At 55.6% G+C, this 23,411-nt stretch overlaps 2 protein-coding genes across 4 annotated transcripts; one reads left to right on the top strand and one right to left on the bottom strand.

Annotated features, from left to right (window-relative positions):
- Positions 1-795: 795 nt before the first annotated feature.
- FAM160B2 (family with sequence similarity 160 member B2) lies at positions 796-17,203 on the top strand. 3 transcript variants are annotated; one of them, XM_032855871.1, is made up of 17 exons: positions 796-912; positions 4,787-4,865; positions 7,126-7,298; positions 10,660-10,764; positions 10,862-10,984; positions 11,199-11,426; positions 11,532-11,728; positions 12,013-12,121; positions 12,344-12,420; positions 12,767-12,956; positions 13,471-13,616; positions 13,715-13,843; positions 14,013-14,103; positions 14,311-14,454; positions 14,808-14,948; positions 15,169-15,269; positions 16,749-17,203. In XM_032855871.1, exons 1-17 carry the CDS (start codon positions 868-870, stop codon positions 16,897-16,899), a joined length of 2,229 nt encoding a protein of 742 aa, XP_032711762.1. In that variant the 5' UTR covers positions 796-867; the 3' UTR covers positions 16,900-17,203. The 3 variants fall into 3 exon arrangements, with proteins under 3 accessions (XP_032711762.1, XP_032711763.1, XP_032711764.1); XM_032855872.1 differs by lacking the exon at positions 16,749-17,203 and adding an exon at positions 15,508-15,780; XM_032855873.1 differs by lacking the exon at positions 14,311-14,454.
- A 1,385-nt stretch (positions 17,204-18,588) lies between these two features.
- Positions 18,589-21,247, bottom strand: NUDT18 (nudix hydrolase 18). The gene is made up of 4 exons (XM_032855906.1): positions 20,990-21,247; positions 20,289-20,390; positions 19,985-20,198; positions 18,589-19,627 (listed from the first exon to the last, which is right to left on the bottom strand). Exons 1-4 carry the CDS (start codon positions 21,245-21,247, stop codon positions 19,032-19,034), a joined length of 1,170 nt encoding a protein of 389 aa, XP_032711797.1. The 3' UTR covers positions 18,589-19,031.
- Positions 21,248-23,411: the final 2,164 nt, after the last annotated feature.

Raw genomic sequence — 23,411 nt, 5'->3', positions numbered from 1 at the left:
GAGTTGTCGCTCTGGACATTCCAGGAAATGTCCTGGACATTCCCGCTCTACCTGCATAATTCTTGGGCCCAACTTTCCCGGGCAGGGGGCCTCTTGACGTGGGAGACCCACCTTCTGTTTCCTTCCTGGGCGCTGCTGGGATAGTCCGGCCGGTTGTCACTTCCTCTGCAGGACCTCTGGACCAGTGCTGTATCCACGCAAAGGAACAAGCAACAAGTGAAATTAATTTTCATAATATACTTCATTTAACCCAATATATCGAGTATGTTACAATTTCAACAAGTCGTCAACATACAACATCACGAGTGAGCTATTTTATATCTTCTTTTTGTAGTGAGTCTTCAGAATCCGGGGTACTCTTCAGCGCCTCTCTATTTGGACTAGCACGTTGGTTTCAGGGCTCGACAGCCACGTGCGGACAGTGGCTACTGTATCAGATAGGGGGTGGGGGCAGGGGCGTCTAGAGACTTACAAGACCCACAAACCTTCCCATTCCTCGTGGAAGAAACTCCTGGTCCCACTAGCCCTTCTCGCTGCCACCTGGCTCCCCCCACCGGGCCGCGTGAACCTGCTGCCCCGCGGCGCCCCACCGCTGCGGCTCCGGGCTCCAGGGCGCACCCCCCACCCCAACTTGCTCTCCCTAGCCGGGCGACATCTGCGCCCGGCCTCCTTCCCAACAGCGCGGGCGGGGACCGGGGCCGGGCTGGGGGCGGTAGGTGCCCCCAGCTGGCCGGGGCGGGGCGGACCAGGCAGGGCCCCGCCCCCTCGCCGCGCCTCCGGGGCCGCCTCCGCCTGCGAGCTCCGCCGCCGCACCGCCGCCACCGCCGCCACCGCCGCCTGGGAGCCGAGCCGGGCCGGGCCGCCACCATGCTGAGCCGGCTCGGGGCGCTGCTGCAGGAGGCCGTGGGGGCGGTGAGGCCAGGGAGGCCCGGGCGCGCGGGGCCTGGGCCGGAAGGGCGGGCGGGGGCCGGGGGAGGAGCCGGCGGGCAGGCCAGCGGAGGGCGCGGGCCCGTCTCGGGGAAGGGACCCCCACCCAGGCCGCGGCGGCCTTTCGCGGAGCCCCCTCTCTCCGCGGTCGCGCCCCTCCCGCACAGCCCTTCCTGCTTCCCGTGGCCTCTTTGTCGATCGCGCCTACTCCCAGCTTCTCTCCAGATCAACCCAGCCCCTAACCGTTTTCCCGAAATGGCTTCCTATTTTTCCTGCTCCCAGTTCCCAAACTCTTCTGTGCTAGAGGGCTCGCTTGTCACCCAGTAGTTTCTTCCCCAAGGTCCCTAGCCCAGGCTCTTTGCCGTCCTCCCCCCCACTCCGCCCCACGCTCCTCCCTTCCTGGTCACCTGGGCTGGAAAAATAGATGCCTCTTCCCTTCCTTCTGAGCCCCCAGACAACCCCAAGACCTCAGTCAGGCCGGTGTGTTCTCAGCCTTCACTTGGGAAGTTCCGGCCGAGATCCGCCACGTCCCCAGGAAGCCTGTATATATACAGTCCGGGGGAGGGTGGGCGCCTGGCCCAGGAAGGAGCCTGCCGCGGGCCACAGGGCGTATCCAGAATGTTGTCTCACACCGCACGAGCGCTGGCCAGAGTGACCTTGAGTCAGGAGCGGCCAGCAATGGGGGGGACCTTGGGGCGGCCATATGAGGGAGCGTTTGTTTTTGCCATTTCTGTTGGGGTTGAAGGCTGGTCAGAGGCGGGTTCACCTCATTGAGCAAGATAAAAGTGCAGTTTAGATAGAATGAGGCCGAATGCCTTCTGTTCAAAGTAACCCTGCCAGGAATCTGTCTGTAAAGTTAACAGTTCTTTTGTCTCAAAGTGGAAGCCCTCCTCTGATTGATCGATTTGCTATATTCTGTCAGACTTGCTCAGGAGAAACAACCTTGTGTTCCGCCTCCTTTCTCCCCCCAAAAGAGAGCTTATTATAAATGAGAACAGTCTCAGCCTTAATCAGACTTGAGAAGAAAGGAAAAAGCTCCTCCCACCTCTCCTCCACCTGTCCCAGCCCACCCTTCCTGAGGTCTCATGCTGCCCACCTAGGGAGGGGTTCTAGAATAATCTTGCCTTCCCCTCCTCCTTGTCTCAGTCAAAACAGCTGTCATCTTAGAAAGTGATGTGACGAACCACTTCATACCCCTCAGGGAAAGCTCCATACATAGGGCAGGTAGACAGACCAGAGAGAGCCTTAGTCCTGAGAAGTGACTTTCTAATGCTTCCAATGTGGGCATTTCAGCCTCAGGGACTGGAGGAGGGACTGGTGATCAAAGGAGGCATTTTTAGGCAGGTGATTTTTGGCCCCTGAGTATAGGCTACATAGACAGTGCCGGGGAAGTTTGGCTGGCTCCGTGTAACTGTCAGGAGAGAGGGTACCCCCTCTTCCCCCCTCACCCCCAAAATCAGGGGCATAGGTCTTCCCCTGCCTCCATCTCCAGGTTAAGACCCCAGCTGGTTCCTTGACTCCTTGTTAAGGGAGGAAGAGTGCTCCTTCCTGCCCTCTTCTGACAAAACAGAATAGTGATCATTAGAGTTCTTTTAGAAAGTATTCTTTATTATTATTAACAAAGATAATTAGTAATTTAATAATTTCTCTTTAACATAAATCATTTGGTACAATGGCTTTGGAGCTATAATAATTAATAGTAGATTCAGGGGAAGATGATCCCCTTGCTTTGTTCTAACAGTCTGTTTCATTATAATCTGTTTGCTGACCATCTGTGTTCTCCCGGGTCTCCTGTCCTCACTGGATTGTTCATTTTCAGTGTTAGCCCAGAGTAACGGTTCAGGAGACTGTAAATGAATTTTGAGGCTAGATGAGAGCTCAGCATAGCTCTGGAAGATGATTGGTGCCAGTCAAGACCCGGAGGGCTTTCCTGAGATAAGGAACTATGGAAAGAATGTTTAAAGGAGTTTGCTGAGATATTGAGTAAATAGGAATGTAATGTAGTCACTAGTGGCAGAGCCCTTTAGGGGCAGGCAGAGCTAGAACTCGCAGAACCTGGGCCCTCAGGGAGCTCACAGTCTAGTAGAAGGGAAGACTCTAATTCCCCAATCATAGTCTCACACAGGACGTGGTTTGACGTGTTGGCTCCATTTGGACAGTGTTTTTGGAGTGACCGTGGGAGATGCAGCTCCAGTAAGGGTCATGCCCCCCAACAACTACCCATGAAAGAAGATAAGGTTCCCTGGGCAGATGAGGGTTGTGGGGAGAGTTTCAGGGCCTCTGATTTGGTGTTACTGCTTCTTCCTCCTGTCTTCATGGCCTTCTAAACCATTCTTCCTGCCTTCATCTCCCACACGCAACTGCCCGAGGACTCTGCCTGAAACACAGCTCAGCAAATGTCCTTGAACTCCCTCCCCCCGCCCCTTCCTCCTCCGCCTGCAGGAACCAATCCTGACCCAGTGGCTCGATGTTCTCAGGCCCCCACACTCATCAATCCATCCTTGTCCCAGACACACTCTGTAGAGTTCTTTCCACAGGAACTGTCTTGCCTTCATCTCTGATTATTGGCCTGGGACTGCTTTCCTCATGTTTTAGTTTCAGGATAACCTCAGTAAAGCCTTCTCTGTTCCAGTGCTCTTTTCCCATGGGCTACTTTCCACCTGCCCCACATTCTCACACCACTTCCTACAGCTGAGTTATTTGGGGCGTTTGTCATATTCTATTCTCCCTGGCACTGGGTCTCCGATGGCCTTGTTTTGCTTACGGCACCTAGCACGGTGTCTTGTACACAGTAGGCACTCAAAAGAGATTTCCTGAATGAATCAGGAGTAGACAGTTCTGCACTTGATCTTAGCCAAAAGGCCCAGAACCGATGGGAGTAGACAGTTCTGTGATGCTGTGAAGTGTGAGGTTAGAAAGAGATGCGTCTAAGAATTCTGGTGAGGCCTTTGTGGAGCCAGTGGCCCTTAGCTGGACCAGCTGGACCTCATGAGTGGCTGTTTGGCTCTAGGCAAGGGTAGGGTCACACCGGGCCTCCTGGACTGCGGAGTGGCCTGAACAGAGACAGAGAGGTAGAAATGAGCACCTGTGGTGAGGGACTATTTGATTACGTATTTTTTCCCTGTAAACGTTTACTCTGCAAGGAAAGAGAACGAATGCTCTTTTCTGGAGTTCTCAGGGAAAGTAGTTGTTACCGGTATGGAGATGAAGAGGTAACTTCTGGAAAAGGGGCATTGCTCATAGCAGAAATAGAATTCCTTGGGGCTGCAGGCTGTGCCTTCCCAGCAACTCCGGCAGCCTGCGGCCTTGGACAAAAGATGCAGGCATGTTTGAAGTAAGACATCTCATGAATATTATGCTAACATTACCCATCTGGCTGAACGAATTCTTTCAATGGCCTCGAACACAGATTTGTGCAGACTCTTGGACAGGGAGGGTCCGGGAAGCTTTGTCTTTGCCATGTTTTCCCTGTGTGTCATTTTGATTTTGTTGTTTTGAGGGTGCTCTCCTGTTTTCCTCAACATCCCTCTCTGGTAGCATGACCATCTTGAGATGATCTGTTTCTGTGTCCATCTTCCGTACCGATGTTCTTAGCTCTCCCAGGCCAGGGACTGTGGAATCATGATGTGTAGCAGGAGCACAGCCTCTCTGGGAGAGAGGGGGCTGGGAGAGGGGCCAGGAGATTGTCCTGGAGAAAACGTGTTCCTTCCCCCTTTGAGAATCTGGCACCTCCTCCAGGGCCTGGCACTGACCTGAGCCCTGGTAGATGGTGGACCATCCATTGTGATGAGCGGCAGTGGCACTGGAGCCCGTGGTCACAGTGGCAGCTCCTTATACTGTGTCTCTGCTCTCTTCACAGCGGGAGCCCAGCATTGACCTGCTGGAGGCCTTCGTGGAGCACTGGAAGGGCATCACACACTACTACATTGAAAGTACAGGTGGGACCCGGTCTCCCCTGGCCAGGGGAGCCCCACAGGCTGTGGGGAGGAGGGTGTGGGCTGTGTCATCATGCCAGGCAGAGATGCATGTGGCCTGGAGAGGGTGACAAGGGCTGCACAGGAGTGGAGAGTGGGGGCTAGCCCCTCCCTGACCTTTTGGGAGAGGAACTGTGTGAGATAGAAGTGGGGACTAGGAAGTCGGGCATGTCACTGACCTGACTGCAAGGCAGAGGGTGAGCCCCACTTGCCCCTGGCTTCCAGCTAGGCAGAGTGTCCAGGCCTGCGGTCCTCAGGGCCCATGCCCAGGGCTTACTGATGAAAAGAAAAGAAGCGGGATCAATTCCTCCTCCTTTCCCTGAGCTAACTTAGAGGGGATTTCCCTTATGGAAATCTAGGGTAGGAGGAGAACAAAAGCCAAGACATGTAACATGTCCGGATCCTTCTCCCCCAGCTGACACCCCAGACAGCCAAAGCTTCGGGTGCTCTGAGCCCAGCAGGAGCACTCCCAGAGGGGGCGGAATCCGATTGGCTGCTTTGTAGTCAGTACGTTGGTATTCGTGGATACTTGCTGGTTGCCAGGTAACCCCGTCCTGCATCCCCGGCTTTCTACATCCTGGTTCACACTGGGGTTTGATTCCAGCCTACCCCCTTCCTGAAGACTTGATTTCCAGCCTGAGCCAGCCCGAGAAATTAAAAAGCAGTCTTTGGACACTCTGAGGGATCCCCTAAGTGTCCTTTTTAGACCAGGTTCTGCGATCTTGGCACAGCTGACGTTTGTGTTTGGTCATTCTCTGTGGCGGCGGGCTTCTGGGGGTGCGCAGTGGAACGGTTAGCAGCAGCTCTCCATTGCCATAACCTTGTCTTTCCAAACATGGCCAAATTGTCCTGGGGGCGGAATCACCCCCGGTGGAGAGCGATGGCTTTAAACTGAAGAGCTTTTTTTCTTTTTTTTTTTTTGACGTATAGTTGATGTAACATTATATCATGTAACTTGGGGGTACAACCTATTGATTCAATATATGGATATATTGTGAAGTGATCAATACAGTAAGCCTAGTTAATATCCATCACCCTAACTAGTTACCCATTTTTTTTCTTGTGATGACAACTTTTAAGATCTACTCTTTAAGCAGTTTTCAAATGTGCAATACTTTAACTATAATCACTGTGTGTATGTAACATTCTCAGGACTTATTTATTTATTATTTTTTGTTTTTGTTTTTGTTTCGTTATTTGTTTTTTAGCAAGGGGGGTGTGAGGGAGAGGGAAAGAGAGAGAATCTTAAGCAGGCTCCATGCCCAGCAAGAGCTTGATGCAGAGCTCGCTCTCACAACCCTGAGATCATGACCAGAGCCAAAATCAGGACTGGGACACCCAATTGACTGAGCCACCCAGGCGCCCAGGACTTACTTACTTTTTAATTGGAAGTCTGTACCTTTTAGACTGAAGATCTCTTGACAGAGAGCCCCAGTCTACCAGGATATAGGAAAAGATCCTGAACTGACTCAGGTCCCCCCTGGGGCTTCACCGGAACCTGATTCTGTTAATTTCCAGAACACTCCCTAGACCATAGGTACAGGGATGGGTGAGGTGAGCTGTTGTTCAAAAGCCAATGCTTTCAAAATAAGCTAGGGGGTGCTCCAAGGCTTGTCCCAAAGCACTAAAACTTGCTTTATATAGTCTCTGAGACTCTCACCAAGAAAGCCTCTGCTTCTCCATCAAGACCTTTGCACAGTGGAGCAGGTTTGCCTCTGAACTCGTGGTCATGCACGGATTTTCTTCTCCTGTAAAAAAAAGAAAAAAAGGTTTCTCCTTTCTGCCTCCTGTGAGTGTAAAAAGGACAGGAGGAAAGTTGCTTTGCCTCTCGGAAAGCTGCTCTGAGACCACTTCACATTCTAGGATGGAGACCCCCAAGCCCACAGCTTCTCAGTCAGGCCCAGAGCAATGTACACCTCACTCCCGTATGCCCCAGGATTAGCAGAAAAAATGATGCTGTCTCCCTCTCTAGAGTATGCACACATTCCCAGCCAGAGGGCTGTATCCTGGGCCTCAGCCAAAAGGTCTTTTGTCTTTTTAAATATAGAGGCACCAGCTGTAAATTTCCATTTCTCTGGTCTTCGTTCGAAGCCCACTGTGAACCGGGCCTTAATCCAGGCGTACCCTCAGTCTCTCTCCACCTACAGGCCCCAGGGCCTTGACCTCATCAAGCCAGAGAACCTCTCTTCACCCTACTTACCCTTGTTTCCTGAATCCCTATTAGATGAAAACACCCCCGCCAAGAAAACGGATATCCCCTGGCGGCTGAAGCAGATGCTGGACATCCTGGTGTATGAGGAGAGGCAGCAGACGGCAGCTGGCGAGGCTGGGCCCTGTCTGGAGTACCTACTGCAGCACAAAATCCTGGAGACCCTGTGCACACTGGGCAAGGCTGAGGTGGGCAGAACCCCGGGGAGCCCCTGCGTTCCTGGCTCGTCCACCCATGTTCCTGTCATCGTGTGGTGGACACACTCCCATTGTTCAGTCAGAGTTCATTCAGCGAAGATGTGCTGAGAACAAGCCATGGGCCAGGCAGGGTCCTTGGTGCTGCGGACACAGCAGTAGTTAAAATACAGAAATTCTAGTCAGCGAGAGGTGGGTCATCAGGGGAGCCCACGCGTGGTCTGTTCAACAATGACGGGGTTATGGAGAGCGATGAAGCAGGACGGGGACCTGACAGTGTGGGGGAGGCCAGTTTCAAAGATGGGCACAACTTACTCAGTTGCGCTCCACATGACAGTGCTTCACAAGGACTGCAATTTTTACAAGTTGGACTTTGTGGGCAACCTTACCTTGAGCAAGTCTGTTGGCGCCATTTTCTGATAGTGTGTGTTCACTTCATGTCTGTTTCACATGTTGGTAATTCCTGGTACTACTTCAAACTTAGTTATTATATTCTTACAGTGATATGTGATCAGTGATTTTTGATGTTGCTATTGTAATTGGGAGCACCACAAATAATGCCTCTCTAAGACAGCTCTACTGACCAGCCATTCCCCCTTTTTCTCCCTCTCCTTGGGCCTCCCTATTCCCTGAGACACTGCGATATTGAAATCTCGCCAACTAATAACCCTACAGTGGCCTCTAAGTGTTCAAGTGAAAGGAAGAATCACACGTCTGTCAGTTTAAATCAAAAGCTAGGGGCGCCTGGGTGGCTCAGTGGGTTAAGCCTCTGCCTTTGGCTCAGGTCATGATCTCAGGGTCCTGGGATCAAGCCCCATATCAGGCTCTCTGCTCAGCAGGGAGCCTGCTTCCCCCTCTCTCTCTACCTGCCTCTCTGCATACTTGTGATCTCTATCTGTCAAATAAATAAAATCTTTTAAAATAAATAAATAGGGGCGCCTGGGTGGCTCAGTGGGTTAAGGGCTCTGCCTTCAGCTCAGGTCATGATCTCAGGGTCGTGGGATCGAGCCCCGCATCGGGCTCTCTGCTCAGTGGGGAGCCTGCTTCCTCCCCTCTCTCTCTCTGCCTACTTGTGATCTGTCTGTCAAATAAATAAAATCTTTAAAAATAAAATAAAATAAAATAAATAAATCAAAAGCTAGAAATGATTTAGCTTAGTGAGAAAGTCATGTCAAAAGCTAAGATAGGCCAAAAGCTGGGCCACACAACGAGCGGCCAGTTTGAGAATGCAAAGGAAAAGTTGTTGAAGGAAATTCAAAGTGCCTTCCAGTGGACACATGAACAGTAAGAAAGCAAAACAGCCTTATGGCTGAGGTGGAGAAAGTCTGAGTGGTCTGCATAGACGAGCACACCAGCCTCGACATTCTGTTAAGCCAAAGCCTGATCCTAAGCAAGGCCCCGACTCTCCAATTCTTCGAAGGCTGAGAGCGGTGGGGAAGCTGCAGGAGAAAAGGCGGAAGGTGGTGGAGGTGGGTCCGTGAGGTGTAAGGGAGGAAGCTGTCTCTGTGACGTCAGAGTGCAAGGTGAGCAGCCAGTGCTGGTGTAGACGCTGCCCCAAGTTCTCTGGGAGATCCAGCGGGGTTAGGTGATGAAGGAGGCTGCACTAAGCGATGGATTTCCAGTGCGGATAAAACGGCCTCTCTTGGAGGGAGACGCCAGCTAGGACTCTCACAGCTGGAGGGGGGAAGTCAACGCCCGGCTTCGAAGTTTCAAAGGACAGGCTGACTCTCTCGTTCGGGGCTCACGCCGCTGGTGACTTGAAGTCAAAGCCAGTGCCCATTGACCATTCTGGAAATCCAGAGTCGTGAGGAATCGCGCTAAGTCCACTCTGCCCGTGCTCTGTAAACGGGACAACGAAGCCTGAGTGAAAGCTCTTTAGATTACAACATGGTTTCTGGAATATTTTAAGTCCACTGTTGAGACCTACCGCTCAGAAAAAAGTCTCCTTTTCCCAACACGACTGCTCCCTGACAAGGCACATGGTTGGGCACGAGCTCTGAGGGAGCTGTAGAACGAGATGATCGTTTTCTGCCAACACAGCCTCTATTCTGCAGCCCGTGGATGGAGGATCACTGGACTCTCAAGTCTTACTATTTAAGAAATACCTTGTGTAAGGCTGTGGCTGCCACGGGTAGTGACTCTGCCGATGGATTTGGGCAAAGTAAACTGAAAGCCTCTTGGCAAGGATTCACCGTTCCAGGTGCCATCAAGAACATTCGTGATTCCCGGGAAGAGGTCAAAATATCAGCATGAACCGGAATTTGGAAGAACTTGATCGCAACCTTCACGGGTGACTGTGGCGGGTTCACGACTTCAGGGAAGACACGTGGGGGAAAGGGCGAGAGAACGGGAACCGGAAGTGGAGCCCGAGGATGGGAACGAATGACCCCCCTCTCATGATCACATAACAGATGAGGAGCTGCTGCTGTGGGTGAGCAGGGAACGCGGTTTCCTGAGATGGAATCTGCTCCTGGGGAGGACGCGGGGAAGACTGTTGAGAGCGTCGTGTGAACAGAGTCGAGAGAGCCGCGGCCGCAGGCTGGAGAGCACCGGCTCTAGGTTTGAAAGAAGTTCTACTGGGAGTAAAATGCATCAAACAGTTTGGGGTGCTACAGAGAAGTCATTCCTGAAAGCAAGAGTCCATCCCTGCGGCCAACTTCACTGTTGTCTTATTTTAAGAAATTGCCACAGCCATTCCCACCTTCAGCAACGACCACCCTGATCAGTCAGCGCCACCAGCATGGAGGCGAGAGCCCCCACCAGCAAAAAGGCTACGACTCGCTGAAGGCTCAGATGATGGTTAGCAGTTTGTAGCAATATTTTTTTTTAAGATTTTATTTATTTATTTGATAGAGATCACAAGTAGACAGGCAGGCAGAGAGAGAGGGAGAAGCAGACTCCCTGCCAAGCAGAGAGCCCGATGTGGGTCTCCATCCCAGAACCCTGGGATCACGACCCGAGCTGAAGGCAGAGGCTTTAACCCACTGAGCCACTCAGGTGCCCTGTAGCAGTATTTTTAAATTAAGGTTATGTACGTTGCCTTTTAGATATAATGCAATTGCATAATTAATACACCACAGTATAGCATAAATGTAGTTTTTATATTTACTGGGAAGCCAAAAAATTTATTTGACTTGCTTTATTGCAGTATCCATTGATTGTAATATTTGCTTTATTGCGGTGGTCTGGAAGAGAAGTGTTCGAGGTGTGCCTGTAGTGAGGGAAGGAGGCTTCCAGAAAAGGTGCCCTCTGAGCACTGATCGTGGGAGGCTGGTGCTGTGGCCCGGTGCGGGGTGGGAGGAGCATTGCCTGCAGTGGGTGGGCTCCACCTTCTGACGGGCACCTTGACCCTCAGTACCCCCCAGGGATGCGACAGCAGGTGTTCCTGTTCTTCAGCAAGGTTCTGGCCCAGGTGCAGCACCCGCTCCTGCATTACCTCAACGTCCACAAGCCTGTGCAGGTGAGAGACCAGGAGACCAGGGAGGGTCTGAGGGTCAAGGCTTCTCTTTTCCTCGCTACCCCCATTCTTCTCTGTTTTTAATTTTCTTCCCTTCTAGAAGCTTCTCCGACTTGGTGGGACAGTTCCTGGATCCCAAACAGAAAAGGAGGAGGTACAGTTCACCACCGTGCTCTGCTCCAAGATCCAACAGGACCCAGCCCTGCTCACCTACATCCTGGAAGTGAGCACACAGGGGTGGGAGGGCCCAGACTGCAGGGCAGGCCTCTGAGGCCCTTCTGAGGAAGCAGAGGGCGGAGCAGGTCCTCAGGCGCCCAGGCAGCTTCCCCTCCTGCTCCATGCTGAGGCCCTGACAGCCAGCACATCCCGCCTTCCCAGTGGAGCATCCCGGGCAATGGTCTGCACCGTAACATGGCTTCACCCAACCTTCTTTGCAGGGCAAAAAGATGGTCAGTAGGAAGAAGTCATCCAAAGAGCCCACCATCCTGCCTAGAGAGGCCGCCAGTGTGCAGGACAAGGACCACTCCTGCAGCAAGGCTCCTGACATGAGTCTGTGCAGGGCCCGGGCCTTGAGCTCACAGCTGCCTGCTGAGACAGAGGAGCCAGAAGGAGCGGTTGGAGAAAGCAACCTCATCACCGCCCTGATCGGGCTGTGCAAGAGCAAGGTGCCAGCTGCCAAGACAGAGTGGGCAGGGACGAGGAGGGCGAACCGCTGGGAGGGGATCCAGGGGTTCAGATGTATGTCCTGAAGTCATGACCCTGTCCCCTAGAAAGGTCGGGTGGCTCTGAAGGCGCAGGAGAACCTGCTGCTCCTGGTAAGTGTGGCTTGGCCTGCCGCTGCCACCTACCTGGTGCAGAGCAGCCCTTGTTGCCGTGTTGTCGCCGAGCACCTCTGCCAGCTATACCAGTCCCTGCCCCCTTTCCTGGACCCAGCGGACATTGCTGCACTAGAGGGCATCAGCTGGAGGTAGGTGCTTGGGGGTGGGGGAAAGCTGGGTTGGGCTATTTTTTAAGTGGCTAGAAGCCCTCCCTGTCCTCTGGTTTTCTAGGAGGGTTGGGGACCGCAGCTGGCCACCCTCTTCCGGAGGGTACAGCCCATCCTCACGGGCTTTCCCTCCAAGGGAACATCACTTTTGCTTCCCCCCTCCTTCTTCCGCCCAGCACTGGCCACAGAGGTTGCAGGGAGAAGGGGCCCAGATTCTGGAACATCCCTGAGGCATGCCTCACAGCCCCTCCCTTGCTTTCCCTCAGGTTGCCCAGTGCCCCATCTGATGAAGCTTCCTTCCCTGGCAAGGAGGCCTTGGCTGCCTTTTTGGGCTGGTTTGATTACTGTGACCACCTCATCACAGAGGCACATACGGTGAGCAGGGGTGGGCCCCAGTGGGACCCTCTGTGGGGGTGCTCTGCGGTTGACCCCACTCCCTTCCCTGTGTCCACCTTGAGGACCCAGTGGGCCTCACAGGAGCTAGGCAGGGCCCTTGGCCTGCCTATTGTGTTAGACACTGTGCAAGGACACAGTAGTTTCTCAGTGGAAAACTGTCACGGAGGTAAAACGTGCTTAAGACATGTCCTTGGCACCTAGGTGGTTGCCGAGGCCTTGGCAAAGGCTGTGGCTGAGAAGTTTTTCGTGGAGATTCTGCAACCCCACCTCCTGCATGTGTAAGTCTGTGTCCCATTCCCTGGGGCTGGCCATGGTCTGGACCCATTTGCTCGCCCCACCGGGCCCCTACTCATCCCTAAGGCCAGGAACTCCTTGGCCAGAGTAACGTGGGTCTGCAGGTCCATGGTTAATGTTTGCCGGGCTTGGCCTCCTGACACACAGGTGGCTCAGAGCCACGTGGGCTGACTCCAGGACCTCAGGAGAGCTAGGGAGCAAACAGAGAAATACCAGCCAAGGCAGAAGGAAACCAGGAAAGGGTTCTGTCACCCCCACATTCATTTACTCCTGGCTCTCCCCAACCTGGCTCTCAGCCCCCAGGCCTGGCTCAGCGCTCTCTCCCTGTAGCTCTGAGCAGAGTGTCCTGACCTCCACCGCCTTGCTCACGGCCATGCTGCGTCAGCTCCGCTCCCCTGTGCTGCTGCGAGAGGCTGTGGCTTTCCTCCTGGGCACAGACCCACAGCCTGCAGCCCCTGACGACGGCCCCCGCACTCTGTGTGCTCACCTCATCGGGCACTGCGACCACCTCTCGGACGAGGTGAGGCGGGGGAGGGGGGTGTCGTCCTTCTGGCACCCACCAACCAACCCCTGCCCAAGGGGTCCCCTGAGTGTTTCAGCCCTCTTGCATCACCTTACCAGGTGGTACTGCCTTTGAGGCACTGAAATGCATACCCCCAAAAAACAGTGGCTGCTTTTGTCACACAGTGATTTTCTGTGACCAGATGCTTGCCATGTGATTTTCTGTTTTCCAAACCTATTTCATATTCACTTGGCTTGTTTGAGGCTTATAGCTACTCCGAGCGAGGTGAGGCCACTGTTCCGTTTTTCAGCCACGGAAACAGACAGAAAAGCTAGTTGGCTCACTTGATAACACACATCAATTAGTAATAGAACCGGAACCGGGCAGACTTCCGGCTCCCAGACCAGCACTCCCCCCAAAGGACTGCCCCCCACTCCCCCCAAAACCTGCCACCTGCTCTTTTCTTATCTATCCGAGTGAGCAATTCCCAGGACCACTAGAACCGGGGTCCTGCTGATCCTTTCTTACCCAGATCAGCATCACCACCCTACGGTTATTTGAGGAGCTGCTGCAGAAGCCGCACGAGCAGGTCATCCATGGCCTGGTCCTGTGCAACCTGGAGGGCCGCCATTATGTGGCCCGGGGCTCACCTGAGCCCGAGAGCTACGAGGACACCCTGTAAGTGGAACCGTGTGCCTCTGGGAGGCCTCAGGCCAGTGGGACCCTCACGGCCCCCCACACCCCTGCACTTGTTCATTCATTTGTTGGTGCCACAGAGATCTGGAGGAAGACCCCTACTTCACAGACGGCTTCCTCAACTCCAGCTTTCAGCCCTCCACAAAGCCTCCCCCAGCCCCTGCCACCAACTCGGATGGCAAAACAGCAGTGACTGAGATCGTCAACAGGTAGGGAGTCGTCCGGAAATCTCAGCCACTTGAGGTTTGTTCTGTCTTTGGCCATAGCCGGGACGAGGCGCAGCCCAGGAGGCAGTGCTCCCTCAGAGCTGGAGGTGGAGTGGGGAGGAGCAGGGCGGCCGAGCCAGTGCCCCTCCTCACCTAGGGTCTTGTGTCTCAGTTTCCTCTGCCTGGTTCCTGAGGAAGCCAAGACCTCAGCTTTCTTAGAAGAGACCGGATATGACACATACGTCCACGATGCTTATGGACTGGTGAGTGTTGAGGCCTCTACCAACGCCCACTTCTTGTCCCTCAAAGCTGGGGTGTTGATAAACTCCTCCTTCTCCCTCTGTGATCTGCCCAAGGTGCTCCCTGCTCCGGCCAAGAGCCTCGAGTCCATCCTTCCTCCGTGGTTCCCTCAGTCTTCGGGAGCCTCCTGACCACTGGGCCCACCTCCTCAACTCTCACTCCTGTTTCAGTTCCAGGAGTGCAGCTCCCGAGTTGCCCCTTGGGGCTGGCCCCTGGGCCCCACACCCCTGGACCCTCATGAGCCTGAACGGCCTTTCTTTGAGGGTCACTTCCTCCGAATGCTGTTTGACCGCATGTCCCGGATTTTGGAACAGGTAGCCAGTGGAACTGGGGCCCCGGCTACAGGGTGAGGGCCCTTGGGAGAACTCCAGGCAGGTGCCCTGGTGGGGGGTGGGGGTGGGTATTAGATTCCTCTTTGGTTCTTCAGCTCCATATCCCCTTCCCCCACCCCTCCCCCTTCTCCAGGCGGGAAGCCCCATCTTGCCTCTGCTCCACATGCCTTAACATGTTCTGGCCCTCAGCCCCAGGGAATCCATGACACACACACATATCACGTGAGACTCCCACCCCCGCACACGTTCACACTGGCCAGGCGCCTTGCTGGGGGAGTGCAAAAATGCTCGTGGCCCCCTGCCAACCCTCGGCTTGTCCACTGTGTTCCCTACAGCCATACAGCCTGAACCTGCAAGTGACCTCAGTCCTGTCCCGGCTTGCCCTCTTCCCCCACCCCCTTATCCACGAGTACCTCCTGGATCCCTACATCAACCTGGCCCCTGGCTGCAGGAGTCTGTTCTCTGTGCTCGTCAGGGTAAGGATGCCTGAGCCCAGAGGTGTGTGTCGGTGGAGCTGCAGGAAGGGAGGGGATCCGGATGGGGCGGGGTGGAAGCCGCAGGAGTGGGTACTCCGGACAGCTCCAGGGGAATGCACAGGCACACACCCCCCCACCTCCACTGTGCTGCGGCAGAGCTAGGGGACCCTGCATGAGTGTCACCAGCCCCTACCCCAGCCTTGTCTCATTCCCACTCTAGGTGATCGGGGACTTGATGCAGAGAATTCAGAGGGTACCCCAGTTCTCGGGCAAACTGCTCCTGGTGCGCAAGCAGCTGATGGGTCAGGTCCCTGGGGAGCAGTAAGTAACTGAGGGAGATGGGTGCCTGAGGAGGGATCCTAGGATGGGAAGGCAGACTGCCCAAGAAGAGTGAGAGGAGCATGGGCCAGCGGTGCAAAGAGGGCCTGTTGCTGGGCTCCGTCTTCACTCAGGGTGTCTGCCGCTAAGAATGTGCCTCATGGACACTGGGATGTCATATTGGGTACACTCCCACCGCCTCCCAGCTGTGACCCCACTACCGCCGTGCTGTCTCCCTCAGGCTGGACCACCAGACTCTCCTCCAGGGCGTGGTGGTTCTTGAGGAATTCTGCAAGGAGCTGGCTGCCATCGCTTTTGTCAAGTTCCCCCCACATGGTCCTCACCTGCACCTCTCCCCTCCCCAAGAAGGGCACGTCTGAGCCAGGAGCAGGACAGGAAGGGAGACTTCTGTGCACACCTCGGCCCAAGAGCCGCCTCCCACCTGGCACCGCCGCCACTGCCTGCCTCCCAGGCTGGGACTTGGCTCCATGTTCTCTGCATCCCAGGCACCTCTGCCTCTGGGGAGGCCTGGGCTTCCGCTCCCAGGTGGTCTCAGAAGATCCTGGCCTGTCAGCCACACGAGACTGGGTTTAGGGAGTGGGTCTCCAAGGTACCAGAAGCCAAGGAGCAAAAGAGATGGCCTCCCAGACAGCATGGTGTCCTCGGGGCCCTCTCAGGGGAGCTGGGTAATTGCGAGGTGAGCACCCAGACCCAAACCCTCACGTGTTCTGTGCCTGACCCCTAAGTCTACGGGCCATTCATGGCCAGGGCCAAGTCCTGTGGCTCAGTTCCAGGGCACAGAGAGGAATGAGTGATGGCTCTGAGGCTGGTTACGACTGTAAGCCAAGAGAGATGGGGGCAAAGGAGCCCTGTCTCTGTCACGCCGGGTACCACAGACACTACTGAAACTTGACATTTTTTCTCCTGCCTTCTTGGCTTAATCCGTGGCAAAGGGGCAGTGGATGGCAGGGGAAGCCCACTCTCCCTGCCCAGCCCTCCTGGAGACTGTTGCAAAATTCCCAACTGCCTCATGGCCGAGAGCCAGAGCGTGCTCCGCGCCCGGGCGGGGGCAGCTGCTAATGAGCGCCTTGGTGCGACTGCAGCCAGGGCGGCAGAGGGCTTGGGAAGGGGGGGCGGGGGGCTGGGTGCCAGGCTCCAGCTCCAGCTGGTTTTCTCCCTGGCGCCTCTGAACCCGTCTCGGCAGGTCTTCAACACCTGGGCAGAGGGGCTTGGAGACTGGGGGAGGCCAGGCCCGGCCCTCAGCCCTCCACCCAGCCTGCAGCGTCCTCGATGGACTCCTCTCCCCAGGAAGCTGGGGAGCTTGGGACAGACTGCGGCCAGGATGCCCACCTGACTCCAGGCCCCCAAGGCCTGGAGGGGAGGCGCTGGGGCCCGGCAGCCAGTCGTAGTGTTGTTCTCCTTGTGTGCCCTTCATGGCTGGGTCTGCCACCCCACCCGGCCTGAATCTGTTTCAACCTGCAGGAACACACAGGCGGCGCCAGGCATTACCTCACAGCGGGACTGCAGCTGCTGGCTTCGCTCCTGGGCAAGGAGGAGCAGGCCAGAGCCCCTTTCGCTTCCTTTTCCTGCCTGTGCCGCTTCTAGAAGCCAGCCGCAGGTTGCCAGGAGGTGACATGGAAGAGGAGGAACTCGGTGACCTCTCCCTCTCCTGCATTCCTCCAAGCTGGGGAGGACGCGGCCGTGGCTCTGAAGGACACCGTGCGTGTGTGTGCATGTGTGTTTGCACACGTGGGTGTTGGCATGGGACGGGAGAGCACAGCTCACAGGGCACACTGGGTCTGAACTCCTCAAGTCCGAAAACGGCTGAGCATCCGGTCCCGGATACTCCCCTCCTCCCTCCCCTTCAGCATTTGCCCTTGTGTCCCCCTGAGACGTGCCCCCAGACGACACAGCAATAAAAGGTTTGCATAGACACAGCCCTGTTCTCCACCCTTCGTGTCCTCCTGCGTGGGACTCCACTGCTCATTCAGGCCCATCTGCCACCGCAAGAAAGACCAACTGCTTTTCCAGCACTGGAGCGGAGGGAGGTGGTGTGCTGGGTGTCGGGGGTTGGGGGTAGCGACGGGGGTGGTAAATAGAGACAGGCTCTGGCAGAGCACATCCGATGTTCCCCAGCGCCTGCCAGGAACCAGGCCCTTTCTTGGCCAAGCAACACTTTCTGCCCAGCTTACCTACAGCTGAGAGCCAGCTAGCCCTGGAGACACGGGGGAAGAAGGGGCCATCTGGAGCATCTGTACGCAAGTCTCATTTTGGGGTGTTTACATTGTGAGTTGTGTGAATGCTTTAGTGGACCTCCTGTTTTAAAAAGCCCTCGGGAAGGTAGCTGAGACAACTCCAGGACACAGCAAGTTGAAAACTCGGACAGGGCTGATGAGCGCCTCTTACCTCTGTGCGAATCAGAATCACTTGGTTTGCTTTTCACAATACCTGTGGAATCGGTGGCTCAGGGGAGGGCCCAGAGTTGTTTTTAAAGTTCTCCAGGCGATTCTAATGGCAAGGTTGAAAACCACTGTAGGTTAAATAAAGTGAGAACAAAGGTTGCCCTTCGACAGGGTTATGGACTGGTGGGTCCCTCAGATGCTAAGAGAAGGGAACGAAAGAGAAAGTATTTGATTCCATCATGTAGGAGATGTTTGTCCTCAGAGGGCACAAGAAGGGAAAGGAGCCTTATCCTGGTCGATCAGTGTCAGAATGGAGTTACCTCAGAAGGGAAGCCTAGACAAGTGTTCCCTTGCTCAGAATCAGAAATCTGTATTACACGCAGTGAGTAGCACACAGTATATTTTCTTTGTTCACTCCCTGTGGTTTTCCCTTAAGTTTTAGTAAAGTTCTCTTTAAAAAAGAGTTTTTATCATGATTCTACTGGGCTGAGCAGAAATGAATAAAGGGTTATGGTCGGGCTGGGGTTGGAGCTGTAGAAAGGCAGGAGCCTGGAGGTCAGCAGAGTGATGCAGGGAGGGAACAAGGAAGCTCAAGGAGATGGAACTCCGCCAAGAGGCAAGACTCTTCCTATATGACCCCTTGCCCACCTGAAGCTTCTGGTGTTCTCACAGTTCAAACCCTGGAGGGGAGGTGGACACATCCCACCCCAGCAGGCCAGAGAAAGAGCCCCAGTGGGCCACAGAGGCTATGGTGGATGGCAGGAAGCCTGCCCGCCCCAGTCACCTGCAGTCTGGGACACCCGCTTGCTGTCTGGGAAGACGTGGGTGACTGTGCTGGGACAAGGGGAGGAGCTTATTTTTTGATGCAGTCCCCCCCCTTCCTGCTCACTTCCTCCCCACAGAGATATTTAGACAGGAAGGCAAAGCAAGAACCACCTATTTACTCAGCATGGAGCCCACTCCCTTGGAACAACCTCCCCCAGCACCCCAAGTCTGTGTTCTAAGTGCATGAGAATCCAGGTGTAGGCCTTTACTGAGGCAAGCATGGAAAATGACAAGTAGATGCCCTCTCAGGTTCAGAAAGTTCCCACATCCCCTTAGGGAGTAGTGCCCTCATTTTGCCCACAGGGCAATTAGGTCCTTGAGCTCTGACCTTCTTGTTTGGTTAAAGGCACTGTCCTTTCGGTGCACTGTAGGGACCTATTCCACAGAGAAGGAAATTACCCTGAGAACTAGGAGAATCACCTGCTCCCAGTGCAACAAGACCCCTGACTGCCAACCTCCTGCCTCCCCAAAGGAAGGCAGGGCTGCGGTGGAGTGGGGGGCACAGGTGCCCAGCTCCTTGCACAACGAAGGCACCTTCCTATCTGTTGACTGGGACAACAGATGATTCCTGAAGCCTCTGTAAGAGCTGGCTTTGTAGGTCTTCCTCCATCACCTTCCACCAGAAAAAGTTCTCACCCCGAACCTTTGGGGGCTCACTCTGCATCCCTGGGTTCCGAAAAGCCACAGTCACCAGCACATTCAAGCAGATGCCATCTGCATTGTCTTTGCCCAGGTGCTGCAGTCCAAGCAACCCCTTGGTCTCCACCGCCAAGTGGTGCAGGGTGAGACACTCTTGTAGCAGCCGCAGGATGGCCATTTTGATGCCACCCCTTTGCTCCATGGGAGTGAAGCCGCAGGCAGTGATGGGCAAGTGAGGCATCCCCCCTGTGCCCACCAACACCCACACTGTCTGGACACTTGTAAAGGTGGCCACGAGCCGCTGGCAGACCAGACTGCAGGGAAGCTCCTGGGGCAGAAGAAGAGGGTGCCTGGCTTGCTGCCGGTACTGGGCAGCCAGCTCTACCAGGTGCAGAATGTCCTGGGCTCGCAGCGGAGTGGGTAGGGAGGTTCGTGGGTACCAGCCAGCCTGCAGGGACTCTGCATCCGCCTCCTTGGAAGTCTTCAGAATTCCACCTGGAGGAGATGTTGAGGATGGGGTGGGGGAAAGGGTCTCTGTTGAGAGAAGTGCCCGGTCTGGCAGATTAAATAGCCACCCAGGCATTCGAACCCTGACCCACCCCAGGGTAGAGGCTGGTAGGCGTTGGTAGGGGCTGGGAGTCACATCCTCAGGCTGGAGATGCCAGGCTTGTACCAGACACACTAGGGGCTCATCTCACTAGAGGACAAGCTGGGGGAAAGGTGTCAGCTGTCACCCCCCCCCCCCGCCCAACACCGCCCAAAACTTCCCCCCCCCCCCCCCCAAACACTGCCATAAACTTCACCACCTCCCCCCACCACCGGGCCAAACACTGCCAAATAGGCAGGCCATACCCGTGGCTCGAGCAAGGAACACAAAGCGGATCCAGGAGGGGCCCCGCTCCTCCACAGATAGCAATGTCAGAGGTTCACAGTGCAGCCCGGCCTCCTCCTTCACCTCCCGCTGCAGTGCCTCCACGATGGTCTCCCCAGGCTCCATTCTCCCTGCAGGTAGGTACCAAGACCCACGGCACTCTTTCTTGGCCTCCTGGATCAGTAGCACCTCATCCTAAGGGGAGAGAGAGGATCCTTGCTGGGAACCTTCCCTAGCCCTGGCGTTAGAGCCCATCTCAAAAACAGTCAGGACAAACCCCCTTACTGGTGCACACCTCAAACGGTGGAGCTCTCCAGGGAGTTGGCCCTTGTGTGCCTGGGGGTCGCGGCTGTCTCGCTCTGCGATGTATCCCTCCTTGCATTTAGACTTCCATTTCAGAGAGGGGCTAAGATTCCCAGGAGCTGTTTCAGGGGCTAGGGATTAGGCCCCATGGTGAGGTTTGCCATGTGTCCTGCACTGATTCATGTCTAGATGCCATATGTCTCTATGTATATCTCTCATCTCCCCTGGTGATTTATAAACTGCTTGTGGCAGGGCCTCACACTGGGGCCTGGGCTTTGAAACACCCCCCACCCCCACACAGCTCCTACCCAAGGCCCTGGCCCCTTCTAGCTGTCGTTGCAGCAACTTGCACAAGGATGAGCTCCAAAAGAGCACCACACAGTGGGACAGAAGGTCTGACAGAAGCACAGGTCATGCTATTACTGTCCCTGGGACTCAGAGGAGGTCTCCGAGGCACGGGGCAGATCTTTGGGCCCACTAGCGGCAGGCACTGTCTTAGATTCCAGGGAAAGAGGAATAAGGCCTCCTCTCAAGATATTGAGGCCTAGTGGGAGGAAATGAACAGGCTCCTGGGCCTCAGATGCCTCTTCAGGATAGAGGGACAACCTCAGGGCTGGGCCGCTCGAGGCTCAGATGTTAAGTGTGAGTGAGAGTGCTTTGCAATACTGGGAAGCACCACGCACTAAGTGGTGGCTGTTGCCGGCAGTTCCTCTGACCCCATCGGGGCTGGCTGCGCGCTGCGGCGGGCCGGGCGCCGGGCCCGGCGGGCGGACGCTCACCTGCTCGTTGAGGAACACGGCCAGCACCACGTAGCAGACGTCCTTCCGCAGCCGCACAGGCGCCAGGGGCTCCCCGGTCGGTTCCGAGTCGCAGCTGTGCACACTCAGCCCCTGGCCCCCCAACACCGCCGCCAGCGCCCCCGCCAGGCCCTCCGAGGCCATCGGGTCCCCTGGGAGACGGCAGACGGGCCCCCCCCCGCAAACCGGCCACGCAGGGCAGGGTGGGACACGGGTGCGACAGCAGTCCGCGGCCCTCGCCCCCTCCCCCTGCCGACTCTGGCCAGACGTGCTCGAGAATGCGGAAGCGCCCGGCGAGCCCTGTCCGCTGATAGGCTACGCGTCACCGCGGCCTCCCCGGATTGGCTGGCTCGCGTCGGTCAATGCGGGGGCGGGGCCAGTCCGTGGGTTAGGAGCCGGGCCTGGGCGGTGGGCGCCGCTAAGCCGCTTCTGCTTTTTAATCAGTTACTCCTCCACCCCCGCCTCTCTCTCTGGACGCTGCTAGCCACCAGCCTCGCTTAATTCTTCCGGAAAGCACTTGTCCGCGTGGGTTCCGACGATGACGTCATCCTGCCTCCAGGCTGCGGAGCCCCACTGTGGCCAGCGACGATGACGTCACAACAACCCAGATGACATCACGGAGGCCTGGGGCTGTGGCTGGGACCTACTGTTCAACTTTGGTCATACACCTACCATGGCATGGCCCAAATCGATCACTTCCCAAATAACCTTTCTTCACTAAAAATGTACTGCATGTCACCATGGCAGGGGGAACATTAGCTCCTGCCTTTGAAGAGAGTCTGACCTTGGGGAGGTGGACATAAATATATAATAAAAAGTCAACTGAGGGTTATAAGCCAAGTGCTAAATGAATGGCTTGGGCAAGAGGTGTGACAGGTGCTCAGAGGAGAGAGAGAGCAGGGCTGGGATGGTCAAGGTGTGGCTGGCCATGGGAGGAGGGGATTTGGGCCTGGAATCAGCCAGCCCAGCCTTCATCGGTACCCTGGCCCCTTGTCCACTGCATTTCCCACGCAGTTTTAGGGCGTTCTCCACTGCAGACTGAGAGCCCTGGGAGGGCAGGGACCAGGTCCTGCTCCTTCATCTTTACCGACCCCCCCCCCCCCCCGCCACCACACACACACACACCCAGCTCGCATGACCTGGTGGCCTGGCACTTTGAGAGCAGGGTGTGGGTTGTTTTGGCGAGTTCCGACTTCTCTCCCAGACTGACCTTTCCTCCTCAGAGCTTCCTTTAACCTACTGTCAGGACAGGAATGCAGGGCCAGCTGGAGTGAAACTGTGAAGCCAGCCAAGTCTGGGCTCCTCATCCTCGGTTGGGTCTCCCCTTTCCCTCCTGCCAGCTTGGTGCACCTTCCTTTTGGGAAGGTGTAGACAAAGCATTGGACTTGGAACCAGATGCCCGGCCACAGCTTACTGGTTGGCTCTGAGCCTCTGGATGAGTTGTGGGCCTCAGTTTCCTCATCTGTAGACTAGGCTCATAATAGCCTTTCTTCCACAGGGTTGTTGGGGGAGGTGAGACATCATAGGAGGAGCTCTGTAGACTGTCCAGTGCAGGTCATGGTGACCAGGCAGCCTGGCCCTCAGGGGGAGCCCTCCCGGCCACAGCACTTGTTGCTGCCACACAAAGGCCCACTGTCATGAAATACGACTACAGGACCGCCACCCAACTATACCCTCAGGAATTCCAGCCACACCAGACTGGCCTCCTCAGGCCCCTCTTACATAGGGAATTGACAGCAAGTTCCCTGGGGGCAGGGCCCTGTGGTAGGTGGTAGGGCATCCCTGCTGGGCCCACAAGCTTTTGAGCCACTTGGTGAATACTGCTGACCACAGCCCTACTATCCAAGACCCCTCTCCTCCCAAACGCTGGAACTCATGGGGCTGAGTTTGGCCCCAGGGACTGCAGAGCAACTTGTCAACACACTTGTTGTGTGTGAGTGTCTGCACATCGGTTTTCACATCTGTGAAGTGGGGACAGCGTTGGTCTCAGACTCCTTTCTGCCTCCCAGGGATGATTTGAGAGAGAATGAGGTCATGTCTGGCAGACCTCTGAGAGCCTCAGAGGCAGCCTAAGATAAACACCACACTGCCTGGAAGAGCAGACTGCAGCAAAACCCTGCTTCACTCCCCCATATCACTGGGAAAAGCACTCCTCCCCTGTTAAGTGGACCTAATCACCCCTGTGGTGAGGAGCACAGGAGGCAACAGGAAAGCCCCCTGTAAGCTGAAAGGGCTGCCCAGGCACAGGGCCCTCCAGGCGGTTACCCAGCCCTTCTGGGAGTGCTGAAGGAAACAGGACAAAGTAGAC

This window comes from Lontra canadensis, unplaced genomic scaffold, assembly GCF_010015895.1.
Source record: "Lontra canadensis isolate GAN:19392208 unplaced genomic scaffold, GSC_riverotter_1.0 scaffold10, whole genome shotgun sequence".
Taxonomy (NCBI): Eukaryota; Metazoa; Chordata; class Mammalia; order Carnivora; family Mustelidae; genus Lontra; species Lontra canadensis.
Note: the sequence above shows the minus strand (reverse complement) of the source record. Positions and strands in the feature narration are given on the sequence as shown.

What these genes read in the sequence shown, in the direction of transcription:
- FAM160B2 (XM_032855871.1), top strand. Translation starts at nt 868, where the DNA reads ATGCTGAGCCGGCTCGGGGCGCTGCTGCAGGAGGCCGTGGGGGCG. An exon ending in TGCAGGAGGCCGTGGGGGCG is followed by an intron (nt 913 to 4,786) that starts GTGAGGCCAGGG and finishes CTCTCTTCACAG; the next exon opens with CGGGAGCCCAGCATTGACCT. An exon ending in TCATCACAGAGGCACATACG is followed by an intron (nt 12,122 to 12,343) that starts GTGAGCAGGGGT and finishes CTTGGCACCTAG; the next exon opens with GTGGTTGCCGAGGCCTTGGC.
- NUDT18 (XM_032855906.1), bottom strand. Translation starts at nt 21,247, where the DNA reads ATGGCCTCGGAGGGCCTGGCGGGGGCGCTGGCGGCGGTGTTGGGGGGC. An exon ending in CCGGCAACAGCCACCACTTA is followed by an intron (nt 20,391 to 20,989) that starts GTGCGTGGTGCT and finishes CTGAAATGGAAG; the next exon opens with TCTAAATGCAAGGAGGGATA. An exon ending in ACCGTTTGAGGTGTGCACCA is followed by an intron (nt 20,199 to 20,288) that starts GTAAGGGGGTTT and finishes CTCTCCCCTTAG; the next exon opens with GATGAGGTGCTACTGATCCA.